Source organism: Stylophora pistillata, chromosome 3, assembly GCF_964205215.1.
Source record: "Stylophora pistillata chromosome 3, jaStyPist1.2, whole genome shotgun sequence".
NCBI classification, from domain to species: Eukaryota; Metazoa; Cnidaria; class Anthozoa; order Scleractinia; family Pocilloporidae; genus Stylophora; species Stylophora pistillata.
Window position 1 is genome coordinate 22,527,908 of NC_142521.1, and position 17,750 is coordinate 22,545,657.

At 36.8% G+C, this 17,750-nt stretch overlaps 1 protein-coding gene across 4 annotated transcripts in view; it reads right to left on the reverse strand.

Moving 5' to 3' along the window:
* Nucleotides 1–17,604, reverse strand: part of LOC111342938 (bifunctional polynucleotide phosphatase/kinase) — a 25,159-nt gene extending 7,555 nt beyond the window's left edge. Inside the window, exons 1-16 of one of the 4 annotated variants that reach the window (XM_088751843.1) lie at nt 17,331–17,603; nt 16,098–16,144; nt 14,980–15,387; nt 14,239–14,318; nt 13,658–13,715; nt 13,477–13,497; nt 12,131–12,217; nt 11,872–11,943; nt 4,607–4,655; nt 4,235–4,302; nt 3,481–3,573; nt 2,735–2,803; nt 2,288–2,315; nt 1,942–1,998; nt 1,712–1,773; nt 1,226–1,335 (exon numbers count right to left, since the gene is read on the reverse strand). In XM_088751843.1, coding sequence (XP_088607969.1) covers nt 1,226–1,335; nt 1,712–1,773; nt 1,942–1,998; nt 2,288–2,315; nt 2,735–2,803; nt 3,481–3,573; nt 4,235–4,302; nt 4,607–4,655; nt 11,872–11,943; nt 12,131–12,217; nt 13,477–13,497; nt 13,658–13,715; nt 14,239–14,318; nt 14,980–15,387; nt 16,098–16,144; nt 17,331–17,457 — 1,436 coding nt within the window. In that variant the 5' untranslated portion in view covers nt 17,458–17,603. Of the gene's footprint in view, nt 1–1,225; nt 1,336–1,711; nt 2,120–2,287; nt 2,316–2,734; nt 2,804–3,480; nt 3,574–4,234; nt 4,303–4,606; nt 4,656–11,871; nt 11,944–12,130; nt 12,218–13,476; nt 13,498–13,657; nt 13,716–14,238; nt 14,319–14,979; nt 15,388–16,097; nt 16,145–17,330 lie in introns of those variants that run through there. The other 3 variants (XM_088751844.1, XM_022950062.2, XR_015998347.1) reach the window with 3 other exon arrangements.
* Between the last annotated feature and the right edge of the window lie 146 nt (nt 17,605–17,750).

Here is a 17,750-nt window from a genome sequence, read left to right on the forward strand (position 1 = left end):
TAGTTTTTTTTATTTTTAACTTGTGTAATAATAATAATAATAATATAGTATATAGCAATTTCATGTAATTTTAGTATGTAAATAAGACTTAGGCTAGCCACAGTCAACGCCTAGCCTGAGTAGGATCGGCACCCAGATGTGTATATATATATATACTGCCATAATAATGGAAACTTTATTTGTGTTTTTAAATGTACAATTGTAAATCTCACTACGTGTAGGCAATTTTCAAATGCTGCTTGAGATTGGCTTATTCAACACACACACAAAAATCAAAATTGCATCAAATCTGGGTTGTCCCAATTCCTATTCCTACAACAAAAGACGTAATGTGTTGCTCTAATATCTAATGCTCTCATAGCTATATTTATCATTTTCTTGATTATGTAAAGTTGCTGCTTTTTGTCAATGCCCATGTCATTCATCATGTCTAAGAACGTAGAGCATCCATCTGAGAAAACGCCAAGGGAGCTCATGGAGAGATTTACAAATTTCACACATCTGAAAGTTCTACTCATTTCGTTAATCAAGTTCCAATATTTTTCTTTTTTACGTACTGCATTGTTGTACAGGTTAGATTCGAAACCAACTGTTAATTCTAGAACATATAGGCACGTGGACTGGATTAGGAAAAGAAGATCTGGACGATAATTTTCATCAGTTATTATTGAGGGATTTTAGAAAACCAGTAACATCTGCATAGAGTGAGGAGCTAACATTAATTACAGGTTGAAGGGACTTGGCAATGAAGTTAAGGATTGAGTCGTGTCGCCAGGTAAAGCGATCAAGGCATTGTTGACAACCAGCGACAACATGAAGGAGTGACTCAGGATTAAGGCAAAAGGAACAATCAGGACTTTGTGATAACCCCCATCTTACCAAATTCTTACGTGTAGGAAGAGAGTTGTTGATGTAGCGGATGGTAAAGTTGTAAATGTTCTTCGGTAGATGAGACTGGGCCACTGACCAAATAGAATTTACAGATGACAATGAATACTTGATGACATTTGAGAAGAAGAAACCTTGAGATGTTAGGTGGTGTTGCAGTTTATCCTCTTGATTAGAACGGAAATCCTTAAGAACTTCCTTAGTGGATTTGTACACAATGATAATAATAATAATAATAATAATAATAATAATAATAATAATAATAATAATAATAATAATAATAATAATAACCAGTAGTGACCAGTAATGACCAATAATGCATGGTAATGACCATTACCTCTTTCTTGTTTCCCTTGTTGGACTTGTGTTGTCCACAACTACTCTCTTACCAGATGACAATGCATCCTTGCAAGCAGAAACACACTTCTGCCATGTACCTAGGATATCCTATAGAACATGCAGGGATCATCCCGTTACCTAATATTGTATTGTGATTATTACCTTGGTTTAAGTATACTTACAACAATTGAATTGCTTATAGCAGTAAGAGGCTACGACTAGAGCTGCTTATCCCATTTCTTACTGAAAGGGATGCTAGTCAATCTGATTGATTGCCTTCTATCAGCTCAAAGGGAAGGCGAGGATTTTACCTTTCCACTTTTGTTTGCATACAAGTTTATCATCAAATGTTTTGCACAAATTCAAAGAACGACTAGAGAGTTTTCAATGGTAATCTCTTAGCATGCTAAAGGAACCACGAAACAGCAGCGCTTTATATCGAACCATTTGAGAAAAAGACATGCAGCTAATGCTTATGTCCTACCCTGTTTATTTGGACGTAACCCAGTGGTAGAAGATAATCTTTAACAAACGTAGTTTTCCCAGCTGAACAACGAAACAGAAAACGAGGTTTTATATTAGGTGGTTTACTGAACAGAAGATCGGAGAAAGATACATGTAACACTCACAATTCACTTAGATGATGAATTTAACGAATCACAGTGCATTCTTGTAGTGAGACTTGGAAATCAGAATCCGTAATAAATAACGAACCTGCTCGCAGAACCAGTGCCAATTCTGGTTTGGTTATGGCTGCTCCACGGGAACAAACTATTTTGAGTAGTATCAAATGAATGACAGGAACAAGAACTTACATGTTTTGCCCAAAAAGAATCGTTAGAAACATACACGCCTCTGCATTTAAAACATAACAGGTTACAGACGAACAAAACTAAATGGAGGAAAGAGTATGTTTTAAGTCGCTTAATATCTTAGTATTTAAGAGAGTTGGAAATAGTTACTAGTGACTCTACATGACATGTATCGAAGAGTTAAGCTCTTAGCAAGTGGCTATGTTTAAAGAAACGTCTGACCTTCCTGTTCATCTTGGTTTACTTACATGCTGGATATCCGACCATAACAATTAGCTGTAATAAAGCAAATGTGAGTCAATTCTTTCTGATTGTTTCTGTAGTACAATCTTTAAAATACTATCTTTTGCATGGTTTCAATTTCCAGTTGATCAGGTATGGGGGTTACCGGTAACTTGAGTATGTGAAATCTTAACCGCTTGCGACACATTTGCCATACAAAAGGGCAAAATTGTTGGGAGGAAAGGTTACTACTAAGCCACATATCTGTTGGATAAAATTTTGGCAAAGGATGTTAAGTATCTCTCATAAAGCTGTGTTGAGGCAAATCAGAATATTTATTCATCGGAAGAGTGGGCTTTAAAATGATTTAAAAAGTCATAATGAGGCTAGTACATATTCACAAGTATAAACAAGGCGCCTCCACTAATTCTTCCCTTTACAAAAGTCTATTTTCTATAATTATTATTCCATACCTCTTGACCTTCTGACTTCAACTTTGCATTTGGTGGATTTAATAAAGATCCATAAGCATCTAGATTTTTCTGACGACAAAATCCAACATGATGTCAAAATCCAACATGATGTCAATGATGGAGGTAGGTTCATACCGTCACAGGTGTTTAATTCTAGATTCATTCCCAAGCAAGGTTTAATTACAAATGTAAAATTATTATATACAATTAAATGGGGAGCTGGGTCTGAAATTCAGTGTATTTCTATAAGGGGGGGGGGGGGGTGCAATGTCATTGTGTCAGGAACAAGGCAAGTTTGGTTTGCCGTGACTTGCCAAAACTTCAAAATAACTAAACTTTAATCTCAATTTACCACTCCCAATGGGCCTCTTCAGGACCAATATTACCAAAGAATGAAATAAATTTATAAAAGGGCAGACAGCTTAAACTCCAGACCAAGCCTAACTCATTTCACCTGGAGGTTTAAAACTTTGTTAAGACAAAAAACATGAATCCCAGAAAATAAGTGAAATTTAATCAATTCTTTTAGAGTGGTCCTGGAATCAATCTTGGAATTGACAAGATGCCATTTTAGTCAACTGCTGGCGACAATGTCTTAAAATCTAGTTGCCATCACTCAATTTCTGACTGCAATGGCAACCAGTTGGTTGAAATTTCAGACCCTGCAGTTTACTTATGTACTCTCATATACATATTCTTCAAAATATATAGCTTTGAGCATAAAGCCCTCTAATGAGAATACATACTGGTAGAAATTTTGGCCACTCAAATGGTGATAGCTTGTGCCCCAGGAAGAATTCTTCTGGAGTGTGGAACTGTATTCCAATATTTTCTGCAAACTTCACATTTAAGAATTTATCATAACATCAATGAAAAATTTTGTAAGTGTCATTAGTAGAAAAACAGCTATTATCTGTCACCAGTAGACACTCTTTTCAGATATTGAGAAAACTATTGTAAAACCAGTGTAGACAATCAATATAATCATAATTTAGGATCAAACAGTGAAATTTAATCATTCACCTCTTTCCTTGATCATTTATTTCTTCATCTGAGTTTTGCTGAATACCATATTCTCACTGTTGAACCCCTTCCTTTGGTTGACTAAAAATTCATTGGCACAACCCAACTAAAAACCCCCCAACCATGAATCGAACCTGCACCCAAATACTCCAAAGTTATTGAGCAGGATGCAGTGTGAAATAAATTTCAAAGAGAACTGGTCATAAGAAATAGAGAGCTTTGGCCTATGTGATCAGAAGGTTTGGGGTTCACTTCCTCATAGTAGACTTTTTTTCCTTTGTTCTACCCCTGTGACAAAATGAATAACCTCTTCTCTAACCTCTTCTATAATATCATCTTAGTTAAATTAATGATGATGTTTCATGAACTAAATTTTGATAAAGAAGCCCCCCTTGTGCTGTTATGGACAAACAAAATACAATTCTGTTGATTATTGTGACCATAACTAACTGATTAAAAAAAAATCCATCCAATCACCAATCTATCATTGCAAGAGAAATCCTTCTTCTTTCCTGGTTCCCAGTCAGCTGGTCGCCCTGCTGCATCTAAGATACAAATGATGTGATTTCAAGTTAGGCTCCTAGCTAAGTTTTAATAAGGCTTCAACCTTTTACCATTACTACTAAGGGACTAGAGGGTGAAAAGAAAGAGCTACATTAATGTTCTGATGTATCATTGGGAACTGAGGTCATTCTGTCACATTTTGTTTTGCAACTCATTTCTTTTTTTATGAGTACCTTGTGCATTGTATACTGTATTGCTAGGTGTTCAAGGAAAAAGCATTAATCTTTAAGTCTGTCCAAATCTTTAAACTCATGCTACTTTTTATGAAATCAGTAAATCTCTTACCACCAACAAAGAAGCTGTCTTTTTCATCTACAGTAACATCATCATTGGCCTAGTACAAGGATAAAATGACTGGTTTTCTTAGTAATGTGCCATTAGTGATTTATGGAGAGACAACTGAACCAAACATTGAAGTTCAAAGAAGCCTCAGGTGCATCCCCACATGGAGAATACACCTATATAGTAAAGAGATAAACTATCATGGGAAGTGACAACAAAGTGACAATAAAGTGATTGAGCAACTGAAAATGTTATCCTGCTTTTATCAGGAGGAAATATAATAGCAAATTAATAATATCCATTACAATAAAGCAACACCACTAGATATTTCTAAGGACTCAGATGTATTTCTTGGGGTGTTCCTTCTTCACACATTTTTGAGATACAACACTGTTAAAGTATGCACGCTGCAAACTCTGTAGATCTCAACTGATTTATTTACGACCAAATAAGGAATCTACGTAAAGTGACAAGTGACGTAACTTATTGTAACATCTCTCTTCTTTTGGAGTAAGCTAACTTCCTAACGAAAACTCTATAACATAAATAAAATGTTATTGTCCAGGTCGGAAAGGAAATTACTAAATAAAAATTAGAAACAAAACAAAACAGAACAAATGGAACTTGGTATAGGACTTATAAGTCAGGAGTCCTTATAAAAGTTGTTGCCTGATAGTCAGTTTTTCTAAAATAGACACTCCGAGTTCTCTTGAGCTGTAGTCTAGTTTCATATGATAAACTACGCAACAAAGTCATTGAACCTCGAGGGTGGCTTTACAACTTGGGTACGCGTTTTCTTCAAAGGAACAGTTTGTGATGTCATTGTTGGTTTCGGGTCATGATTAGCTGACTTGACATCTTGCTTTGAAGGCTGGTTTACACTCTTTGTAAGCTGGCTATCACTGCTTTCAACTGGTTTGGGTTGTTCAGCAGGTTGTGTAGCTGGCTTCAGAAATTCCCGATTTTGATGGAATACTTGGTTGTCTGAACTAGTTTTTACTACATAGGAATAAAGGCTGATAGTTTCGAAAGAAACTGTTTGGGGCTGCGTTCGTGGGAGTAACGAAATAATTTGGATATATTAACAAAGTTGAAATGGTAAATTGGCCACCGTAATGATCACAAAAGCTGACGTTTCGAGCGTTAGCCCTTCGTCGGAGCGAATAGAGGAATTGTGGGTTGTGTGTGCTTTTAAAGGCAGAAAATGGAGCTACGTTATTGGTGGGTGCATGGCAACGAGAAAAACATGAATAAATTAGTGGAATGAAAAGCGTTCATTGATCCCTGTGGGATTGAGACTGCCGGTTTGAAAGATGAGCTTTTGTTCAAGATTTTTACGGCTTTCCGTGCCACCTAAGTGCAAGGAAAGACCGCAGATTGCCATATGTTGCTTAGAATGATTAGGTAAATTAAAATGTCTAGCAACTGGTTTAGATGTGTCCTTGTCATTCCTTTCCACGTCTCCAAGGTGTTCTCGGAATCGGTCACCTAGTCTTCTGCCTGTTTCGCCGATGTATATCTTTTTGCAATAAGTGCAAGTTATGCAATAGATTACATTAGCGGAGGTGCACGTGAAGTGATCGGTGATCTTAATGGATCGTTTAGGTCCCGATATTTTATCAGTGTTGTGAATGAAAGGACACGTTTTGCATCGTGCATGAGCGCATTTAAAAGTGCCTGGTTGCTCATTAGTCTGAAAAGAACTTCTGACCAAAAAATTGCCTAAGTTTTTGTCGCGTTTGAATGAAATGAGCGGAGGCTGCGAAAAGATAGTGCTTGTCTCTGGATCGTTTTGAAGTAATTTGAAGTTTTTAAGAATGATGGATTTAACTGCATAGGACCTGTCTGATAGCTTCTTGATACAGGTACCAGATTTCCAGCTTTGATTCTTCTGAAGAGGTGCCACTTTTACCTCTTGCCCAACATGTAATTCTGGCAGGGAGCGTGATGTGTGATCATTGTACCACTTGGCCTTTTGCCTTTTCAATTTTAGCTTTGCATTCACATTTTTGGGAATCTTAGGGAGCACCAAGTTAGAAGCTGTAGGTAGTAAGGTTCTAGTGCGTCTAGACATCAATCTCTGTGCAGGGCTACTTTCCATGAACTCTGTTGGTGTGTTGCACTGGTCCAATAGGACTAACCACTGGTCTTTGTTGTCTTTGAGAGCTTTTCTGAACAAAGACTTGACAATTTTCACAGCAGACTCTGCCTTTCCGTTGGATTTGGAATGATGTGGGGAAGATGACACCAGAGTGAATTCCCAATCAACTGAAAACTGATGGAACTCATGGCTTGTAAACTGAGAAGCGTTGTCAGTAGTTAGAGTATCTGGAATGCCATGTCGGCTGAATTGTTCCTTAAAGAATTTAATCACAGAACTGGAAGTGTTTTCCTCCAATTTTTGTACTTCTAGGAAATCTGAGTAGTAGTTAACAAGCACTATGTATTCTTTGCCATGAAGTTTGAACTGGTCAGCAGCTACTTGACTCCAGGGGCGGTCAGGAAGCTTTGCATTGGAAGCTTCTGATTCTTGACTTGAAATTAGTTGCAAATTGAACATTGTTTGATTAGGTAACTCACTTCTGCATTCATACCAGGCCAGAATACAGCGTCTTTAGCTTTGTGCAGGCAAGCTTCTACTCCTAAATGACTGGAATGAATTCTAGACTTGACTTCAGGTCTTAGTAACTTAGGGATGACTACTCTTGAGCCTTTGAAAAGAACACCATTGTGAACTGATAGCTCCTTGCGGTAAGACCAATACTCCCAAATCTGGTTTGGTACCTGATCTTTCTGCATTGGTCATCCGGTCAGAATTGTGGATTTTAGTGTCTGCAGAGTGTCATCATGACTTGTGCTATGTTGCAATTGATCCAGTCATTCTGGCGTGACCTTCGGGGTTTGCAAAGGGTCAAGGCTCTCCAGCTCTAAGGAAAATACCTGAAAAGATTCTTCTGTCTCAGAAGTTTCATGTTGTGCGGCTCTGGACAAATGGTCGGCTAAGAGCATTTGGGATCCAGGCTTGTACTTAACGGTCAGGTTGAATCGTTGCAGCCTGAGAAGCATTCTTTGAAGGCGGCATGGAGCTGATAATCGAGACTTCTTGAATATTGACTCAAGAGGCTTGTGGTCAGTTTTGACTGAAATCTGCTCTCTGCGTGCTAGGTATTGATTGAATCTTTCACAAGCGAAGACTATTGCCAGACATTCTTTCTCTATGGTTGCATAGCTTTGTTCTGCTGGTGAGAGAGTTCTGGACGCAAAGGCGACTGGCTGTCCATTTTGAAGAAGGACTGCGCCAAGGCCTTTATTACTGGCATCTGTCTGAATAGTTACTTCTTCTTCTATACTGTAGAATTTAAGGACCCGGTGTTGAGTAACCAAATGCTGAATAGTGGCAAAAGCCTCATCGTGCTGTTTGGCCCAGGTGAAGTTGAATTGTTTGGTTGTAAGCTCTCTTAAAGGTGCTGACACATCTGAAAGCTTTGGTAGTAATTTAGATAGATAGTTTTCAAAACCAAGCAGGGTAAGAACTTCAGGCTTAGTTGTTGGCTTCGGCATATTCTTGATGGCAGTTAACTTTATCAGTATCTGGTTTCAGTCCATCCCTTGAAATCACATGACCCATGAATTTAACTTCTGCCTGTCGAAGCTTAACTTTGTTCTTGTTGAGTTTCAGATGTACTTGTTTGGCTTGTTCAAGTAGGTGGACCACATTCTGATCACGATTAAGAAGGGCTTCCGAGTCGTTTACACCATAACCAACAACAAGAATATCATCTCTGATGACTTTCACACCAGGCAGGTCGGCAAGACATTCTTGTAGTCTGCTTTCAAAGGCTTCTGGGGCTAGACTTATACCACAGGGCATTCTTAAGTACTGGTATCTTCCTAGGGGTGTCCAGAAAGTGGTTAGTTTACTGCTCTCTTGGTCAAGGCCAACTTGATAGAATCCATCTTTGGCATCAAATGAGCTAAAGATTCTGGCTTTGTTGAGGTCTGGTAACAGCTCTTCCAACACTGGCATTCAAAATTTGGAGCGTTGTATGGCACGGTTCAGGTCTTTTGGGTCCAGACAGATTCGAATCTTCTGAGGTTTGGCAACTATTACCATACTGCTGATCCACTCTGAGGGTTCAGATTGAATAGTTCCCTTTCGCAATGAAAGTTTGACACAAAAAGAATCAAATATTGTTTATTTGTGGCTATTCAATTCCGGAATTATAGAAACTACACACAGGGAAAATGTCTTCAATTCCTGATAGAATTAACCAACTGTTATATCTTGATTTCTATTTAAAGAACATTAACAAAACCAAAGTAAACAACGATGTGCTAATTATCTAACTGCAGTTTGAAATTAAAATCCCTTGTAACATATTTGTACTGACGTAGACAGGCAGGTGTGTTCTCCTCACTAATGACATAAGCTAGAATATACGAGGAACTAATTCATACTGGAAAAAAATGACTGCTACCTTCATTTACAGGGCTATCATTCTATAAACAGCAACTACAGGAGAAAAAAAAGGTACTTATTTTTCCCTCGGAGTGTCTCGTTTTACAAGCTCGCTTACAAAATCTGGCAGAGGGTTGATAATCATTCGCTGAAACAAAGCTTAGCAAAATATGAGCACATGACCTAATGTATAAGGCCTATTCAGCCAATTATATTATTTAGGATCATTTTTAAGTCACGCAAACATGCACAGAACTGAACTTCCTTTTACAAAATATATGTAATTTTTAGTGTCTCCTTCTTTATAATCCTTGTCTGAAAGCGATAAAATTTGTGGCACAGCGTACAGAAACCTCGGCATCACTGCTTCTATTTATGAGATTACAGGCAAGATAACCACAGTTACTAAACTCTTTATAATACCGCCTATGCAGGGTATGAGCTGCATAGGTGAGCTGTTGTACGTCTTGGCACTAAAGTTAACGTCAATAGCTTGCGGAGAAAAGGTATTTGTCTGTTTAGAAATTTTAAAAATTGTTTCATTCGTGTTATTTTTTCTCCAGAAATGTTTGGCTTGTGTCGGTTAATTGCTGTCAAAGTTGGTACTTCAGGTAAAATGTAAATTACCTTTCTCGGGTTCCGGACTAAAAGTGAGAAATTTACAAGTCAAGTGAGAGCAACAAGAGTTCCAACTAAAAAAAGTTTTGCAAATGAAGACATTCAATTATAATGCAAATAAGACCAAATAATGCTCCCGCTCCCTCATCTTCCTTAACGCTTTTAATTTTTTGTTTACTCGCAAACAGTTTTAGCATTAGGGTCTTTATTTTTTAGATTCACACGGTCCTTTTTAAACGGAAAACAAAGGCCCCAATGATTTCGCGTCAATTGGCATCTGACAAAGTGTTTTAGCAAGGGTCTTCATTTTATAGATTCACGGGGTCTTTTCTACAAAACGAAGACCCCCTTGTCTTCGTTTTTTGGTCTTCGGTCTTCGATCTTCGTTTTGTAGACACCCACCACAAGGGGAGAAAAAAACAGACTCACACTGCAGGAGTGAAATTAAGCTCACAAGGTGACAAAAAGAATTGTCAAATCAAATGAAATATGCAAAAACCATAAATTATAAATAAGCTGCAAAATAAATGTAAAATATAGCCAAAACAGATTTGCAAAATCAACTTGAAGATAGAATGAAATCACTTAAAAGGTCAAATCAAATGAAACTGTTTTCAGTGTCTCCATCAGAGAAACACATGGGAAGACAATGCAGATCGATCTGGCAACCAAAGGAGAATAAGAATGGCTTGCCTTTTAAGACTCAGGCATTCCTTCGAAAGCTTGAGTAAAAACCACCTAAACCAAAAACAGTTAAACTTCGAGAAAAGTTCTTAATGTTGTTATTACTAAATTAATGAATTGCATGCATGAACATCACTTAATGCATGCAACTATGTAATTGGTTGGGAACACATAAACAATCTTTACCATGAATAATCGTAAGTACTAAAACAAGGAATGACCTAAAACCACCTAAAATCACCTACAACCACCTTCAGAATACTATTGTGACAATTTGTGACAATTTTGTTGACAAATTTCAAAGTAAATTCACACTGAAAATGTTATTGCATGTCTTGCTTGTCATGACCATGCAGGGAAAAACATGAAGAAAATTGTTTACATGACAGGAGCAGCACCAAGAGCCTTGAGGTATTTCGAGTGATAGATATACCCTAGGTTTTTGAGGTCAGTGTTTTCAAGGTCTGAGTAGCAGGAAATTTGATGAGGTTGCATAATATAACATTTTGCCCTTTGCTAAGAAATCAATATCCAAGCAACCATAACCATTTTAAATTGCTTCAATCATTGGGCTGCTTAGTTAGCGTACAACAAAGAAAACAAAACAGTTTAAAGATACTATTATTCACAGAGGAAAAAATTTAATTGACTGAGAACAGGAAACCGCGAAAAGAACAGTGACAGTTAAAATGAAGTGACAGCTGTGATAAACAGAACTTGCAAATCTCACAAGATGCATGTAGCTTGTAAATTCCCTAAAAATGACTGCAGTTACAAGCAGCATCCCTATGAGTCCCAAACGCGAAATAGATTGAGTCAATCAGCTCTCGGAACTTACAATATGCTGGCATTAATTTGTTCTGATTTTCGTTATTGATTTTGATTGCTTTTAATTTCCCTGTTGTTACACATGTTCCATTCTCTTCTGGTGACAAAGTGGCATCCTGCCGCAAGAACACAGAAATGGAGCCGTACATTTCACACAGCTGTAAAAAAACTTCATCAAATTTCCTGCTACTGGGGATCCTGCTTAGTGTCCTGTTGACCTCAGATAGACCTTGAAAAAGCAGACCTCGAAAACTCAGACCTTGAAAACACTGACCTCAAAAACGTAGTCGATCTGCTACTTGAAATACCTCAAGGCTCTTCATGCTGCTCCTGAGTAAACAATTTTTTTTTTCGTGTTTTTCCCTGGTCATGACATGCAAGACATGCGAGATAAATTTCCTGCCAAGGTTACTTTCACAATATCCCTAACTTTGGATTGGCAGATCTTGCAGACAATGACTTATAGATTTTTAGTTTTCACTACTGATAGGAACCCATGTTACAAGACAACATTTCTGGTGTGCATTTACATTGAAATTTGTCAACAAAATTGTCACAATAGTATTGTGAAGGTGGTTGTAGGTGGTTGTAGGTGGTTTTAGATGGTTGTAGGTTGTTTTAGGTGGTTGTAGGTGGTTTTAGGTCATTACTTGTTTTACTAGATACCCACAAATAATACCTGTGTGACTAAGTGCTTCCACATACCAGTGAGCGGCTTCCGGTAGATGCTATTTCCTGTAGCAATTAAAACCTATAAAAATAAAAATATGAAATGCAAGTTAAGTTCCAGGTGCTCATTCAGGGAAGTACATTCTCTGTTACAAGAAAGGAAGACTATTATGACAATTGCATTCTAAATTAGATTACTGAAATAACCTTGGACCATCAAAAATAAACTGTGATCTGAAAGATCTAGAGATGAGTATGATTTATCTCACCTGCACAGGTACTTTGAGGTAACTACTGATCTGCTCAATCTTAGACTTAAAGTCTGCTACCTTTAACTGCTTTCTGGAAATGCCAAGCTGGTAGAAAAACAGAGGGCTAAATGTATATGTGCATGATCCTTGCAGTAAAGCACTATTTAAGCAATGGTGAACATCAGACCTGAAAAAATCCAGGTTTGTACGGGATTTGAACTACTGACCTCCACGATACTAAAGCAGCACTCTACCAATTGAGCTAACAAGCCAACTGGGAGCAGGCCATCAAATTAATTCGACATAAACCCGTAAGATGAGAAATCAAACACAAAGAATAATATGAAAGACATATCTGAACTGCGATCATGAAACATATACGTGCTCGATCCTCGCAGTAAAGTACTATTTAAGCAATAGTGAAAATCAGACCTGAAAAAATCCAGGCTGAAATAATCCAGGCTGGATTTTTTCAGGTCTGATTTTCACTTAGTCTATTTCTTAAATATAGTGCTTTACTGTGAGGAATCGTGCACATATACGTTTCATAACCACAGTTCAGATATATGTCTTTCATATATTCTTTGTGTTAGAGGGCTAAATGTTGTAATTAAAACTCCTGTATGAAAATCCCATACGAGAGAATCCAAAATTGGGAGAGAATTATTAATACAATTAAGCTGGACAATCTGTTAGCAGCTGATCACTGAATGTGGCTTTCTAACGGCCATTGTCATCAATGGTACAAACACAATCCTGTCTCCTCTTATGAATCCACAGGTTTGGCATTTCAAATTACATAAATCATTACCACTAGCTGATGTAAACCCTTCTTAAAAACTGATTGCTTTTAACAAAAATGATTAAAAACTATTTCATTGGTCATTAGTACTAGCTTTTTCATGAAAAACTAAAAAAGATCCCCTGTCAGACTAAACCATAATGCTGCTCCTATTGATGTTACATGGAATAAAAAAAACAATGTTGTAAAAAGCATTGGAAAAACTAAATGAATGCACAAGACATAGTATAAAAGCTAACATCTCGAGAGTCAGTTTGGTATATCAAAGCGAAAAATGGGGTGTCCAGAAAGCTAAGACCTGAGACTGAAGACCCAGAAAACTAAGACCCTGGGGTTTTTTTTTTAGGGGAAATCATCAAATTTCTGCATCCTTACCTTTAAGTGGTAAAATGAATAATTGTTATTTTTAAGTGTGAGTGAAGTAATATTTCATTCATTTTACCACTTAAAGGTAAAGGAAGCTGAAATTTGATAATTTCCCCCTGAAAAAAACCAGGTCTTAGTTTTCCAGGTCTTAGGTCTTAGGTCAACACCCGGGAAAAATGCAAGTTTTCAAACCTACCTGGTTTGTAAAAATGACAATCTGTTATGGAAAATGGAATAAATTGATGAAAATCACAAATTAATGATAAAAATAAATTTTTCAAGGTTCACAGCATGATACATGAAAAATATACTTTCATATACCTGTTCAAACAGTTAATCAGTCAAGTAAGTTCAATGGAAAAAATGATGATACAAGCCTTGTATCCATTGTGCCAAAGATCTTTCAGTTTTGGAACAATTTCTGGACAGAGAATTCTGGACAGAACAAAGAAAATAAATAACTATTAAGAAGGAGTGATGCTGGAAGGGATGATGCTGGAAGGAGTTTTTAGATGCTTAACACTCTCAGGGGTTGAAATGTTAATAAACTGACTTGTGTCTCACAGTCACCATTAATAAGCAGGATTCATTAATAATCATTAATAATCCATTAATAAGCAGGATTCATTCCCTAAATGACCTTCAGCTTTGTGTGGGCCATTATAGTATTTGGACAGTAGCTGAATGGTAAAAGACCTGTTGCCAGATTTTGAAGTCATTTTGACCATGTACAGAGTCAGTTATTTCTGGAGAGTGTAATTATGAATATTTCAAATGTGGGAAAATAGTTTGCACAAAGGTAACAAGGATAAAATATATAAATTAATTAAGGCACTTAAATACAGTAAGATGCACACTGGTGAAAATTCCAATGTTCACTCAAGGAGATAAAGCCCTAGTTTGCCATGTGAAATGATCTTGAAAGTGAGAGCTAGGGGTAATGTTTTAATTCACTCACTGCCAATCTGTGGCTGAGGTGGGAAACACCCTCCCAGACTGAGTGGTGATAAGTGTTCCATCCAAATCAAAACCAGCAATCTGCAAAAGAAGCCCTCATTATTAAGCATTGGTAAATTCAGTTTTTGTAACATTACATAACATGTAAGATTTGATCAGCCAAGGTGGACTGATTAGGAGAAGGGTAAATAGCTAGGCACTTAAACCAGTTTACAGTCCTATTTTTGGCCCAAACATGGTTACTCTTAAATACCAGGCATAAAAAACCTTTTATTGCAATTTCCACACTTTCCTTTCCTTACCCAACCATGATTGTGAGAGAAATGATCCACATCCTCTTCTAGCCTGAGTGAAATTACAATTCCCAAAGGAATAGACCTATTATCTGCAGGTTGCAAATAGTTTTCAGTTTCATCAATTTGCAGCTTCTTTTTTTTAACCTCCAATGGGAGCTTCGTTACAAGTTAAAAACAGCCTGACAGACAAGAACTTATTCCTTTAAAACACATCAGCATGCTAATACATTGTAGCTTAAAAAATATTGTAGTCTAATCATAAAGACTCAGGAACAGACTGGCAAATGCATAATCTGGCTGACAATAAAAGAAATAAATTTAAAAAGTAGTGAATAAGGAAGTCTGGATGTTTGTCTAAGCACACAGTGAAGTTGCAGTTGATAATTCATCAAGACAAATCATTCCAACACAATAAGCTGTGGAGATTCCTCATTTAACTCAGATACCTTAGAACTTGCTTCTGACCCTCTACTGGTGAAAACAATTAGCTCCTCTCCAATATCCTTCCATGAATCCCTCAAATTACAAAAGGCTAGATCCTCTTTTGAAAGGTCAACTTTTTTGTTCTTTTGCAGTTGTATCTTTTCCACCATCTGTTGGCCAAATTCACGGCGTATATCCTCAAGGTCTTCAGATGTGAGATTATCATCTGAATCACTTAAAGTATCAAAACAAGCTTTCTTGGATTTAGGTTCATCATCGGCTCTTTCTCTTTCAGAAGGTTGTAGTCTACTGAAATAGATGAAGTGAGAATACTTGTCTCCAAGGAGACAGAAAGTTCCTCCAGGACCAAGAAATGTTGAGTCTCCTTTGCCCAGATTCACTCCTCCAACAGAACTTGAATTGTTTCCCAGCTAATTTGCAAAAAGTTAACTATAAATCTCTGAATTGAAACTTCACAGTTAAAAAAAATAAATAAATACATTCAATGATAAACAGAAAGAACAATAAGAAAAGACAAAAATAAATAAACTTGGAACACCCCGAAAAATGACCAGCCAAATTCATTCTACTTCAAGTAAGATATCGCTTAAAAGATTCTCAAATCCTTTTTTCAAGTTCATTAGGTCTTTCAAAACAATTACTTACAATAAACACCACCTGCAAATAGTAAGCTAATCTAGGTGGGCGATGTTAAGGACAAACAAACACTAATTACTAATTGAAGGCATTGAAAAAAAGTCGATTTTGAATACATCATTTGTATCCTGTTCACAAAGCTTTCACTAAATGTAGTGCTTGATGCATGTTCTGGCCTCTCTGTTGTCTCACATACCAGGTTTGTGGCACATTACATATTTTTTTGTGAGAAAGACATCTGAGAAACCTAAAGGACCATTCATTGAGGTGAACAGAAGGCAGAATTTTTCAGGTAACAAATTGCAGGCTTGGTAATTTAATGCATTACACAAATTTTAAAAACAATCTCAATAACAAATCCACAAAAGATATGCCATTATTGCATGTCACTGATTAAACAAAGTTAAAATACACAGGAATACCTTAATAGAACTTCCTTAATCTCAAACCAAAGTGCCAGTATCAAAAAAATGATTCTTATTACCTGCTTCACAAGCACTTCCTTTCTTATATAATTTGCTGTGAGCTGAACTGCAAATTCAAAAAAACTTGATCATGCACTCAATCAATTTTAATTGGAATCATTATAAGGTACGTACCACATGGTATTGTAAAGGCTGTTAAATCCCCCATTCTAAATAACTTCTTCAAGGACTGTCCAAAACTACTCAAAAATCCTTAGTGTTATTACAAAAATAGTTAGGGACTTATTTTGATTTCTTTGAGCAGATTAATTGGTTGTCAAATCTGCACACCGCTCAATTAAAACTTCGATCAACACAACTGAAGAGTTGATCTTAAAAAAATATATGGGGATTTTGTGATGTACGTTCCTTTTGGTTACTTTGCAATTTTTTCTGTCAAATTTGTTTAAAATATTTTTGCAATACATGTTACACTGAAAGCCATAGTTGGAGATCAAATACGACAAATGGAAACCTTTCTCGTGGTTTCTTTTGTTGGTATTATGGGGGAGTTTCTAGCCAAATTCCAATCTGTTGCATTTTCGTACTCCATTAATTCTTAAAAAAAGGCACATTCATTAGGTTTATTTTCGCTTTTGAAGTTTTACAAATGTTTCATGCCTTTCAGCAACCACATGTCAAATTATGTCAACACTCTGATTACTTGACTGGGCACAAATTGTGTTCATCAAGTCATTCCGGACTAGATTGATGTGTATATGACTATTAGCTGTGGACGGATGTACTTGAAAAGTTTGGTTTAAAAATAAACGGGGGTGTGGGGTATCTAGTCGTTTTTGTACCAAAAGACTTTTGTACTCAGTCAACTCATACCCAAATTCAGATGATTGACATACCCAACACACTGGTTGATTCAGACCCATATCCCATTCTGTGACTATCAAAAGCCAAGAGATCTCTCAAAAACTTCAAATCAAATCGAATCCTTTATTTCAAAATGATCATTGTTAAAGCTGTAAAGTTTGTTGGGTCGTTTATCTACGAATGTTATGTCCTTATGGACTTGTGAAAGTTTACAATTTGTCAAAAATCGTAAGATATAAGCCACCTTGACAAAGGGGTGATACCGAAAAAAGCTGGTAAATTTCGTGCAAATTCGAGTATGTCAAGGTTTTAACTTTACAGGATGTTATGCGTTATTAATAAATTATAATGATCAGAAGATGCATAAGATTTGGTAGTCAATTAAGCAATCAGTTTGGTATATGAAACTAAAGAAGGATTGACCTCACCTTGATTTCTGGAGCATTTCTTGTCTGTTATTTGGGTCAGAGGGCCTCTGCCAAGTAACACAGTCTCTCCATCTGGAAGGAGTATTGGATCATGGCTTTTATGGCAGCAGATTACTAAGCACTCCATCGCACAATATTTCTTTATTACCAACTGGTAAAGTACAACAGTTTTCCTCCTGGAAAAAGTAATAAATATGAACGAAAACTATTATCCAGAGTGTCGCATAACTTCACCGCCATATTCCCAGGGCCGCGAGCTAAGGGAAGAAAAGAATTTGGAATGGACTGCTGGATTGATAAAAAAAAAACGCAAATCAAACTCACGCGAAATGATAGGAGTTTTGTTTATTTGAATTTCAAGGTTTCTCAAAATTGCCTGAATGTTTTAAGTTAACGATCATTAGTGAAACCCCGCCTTAA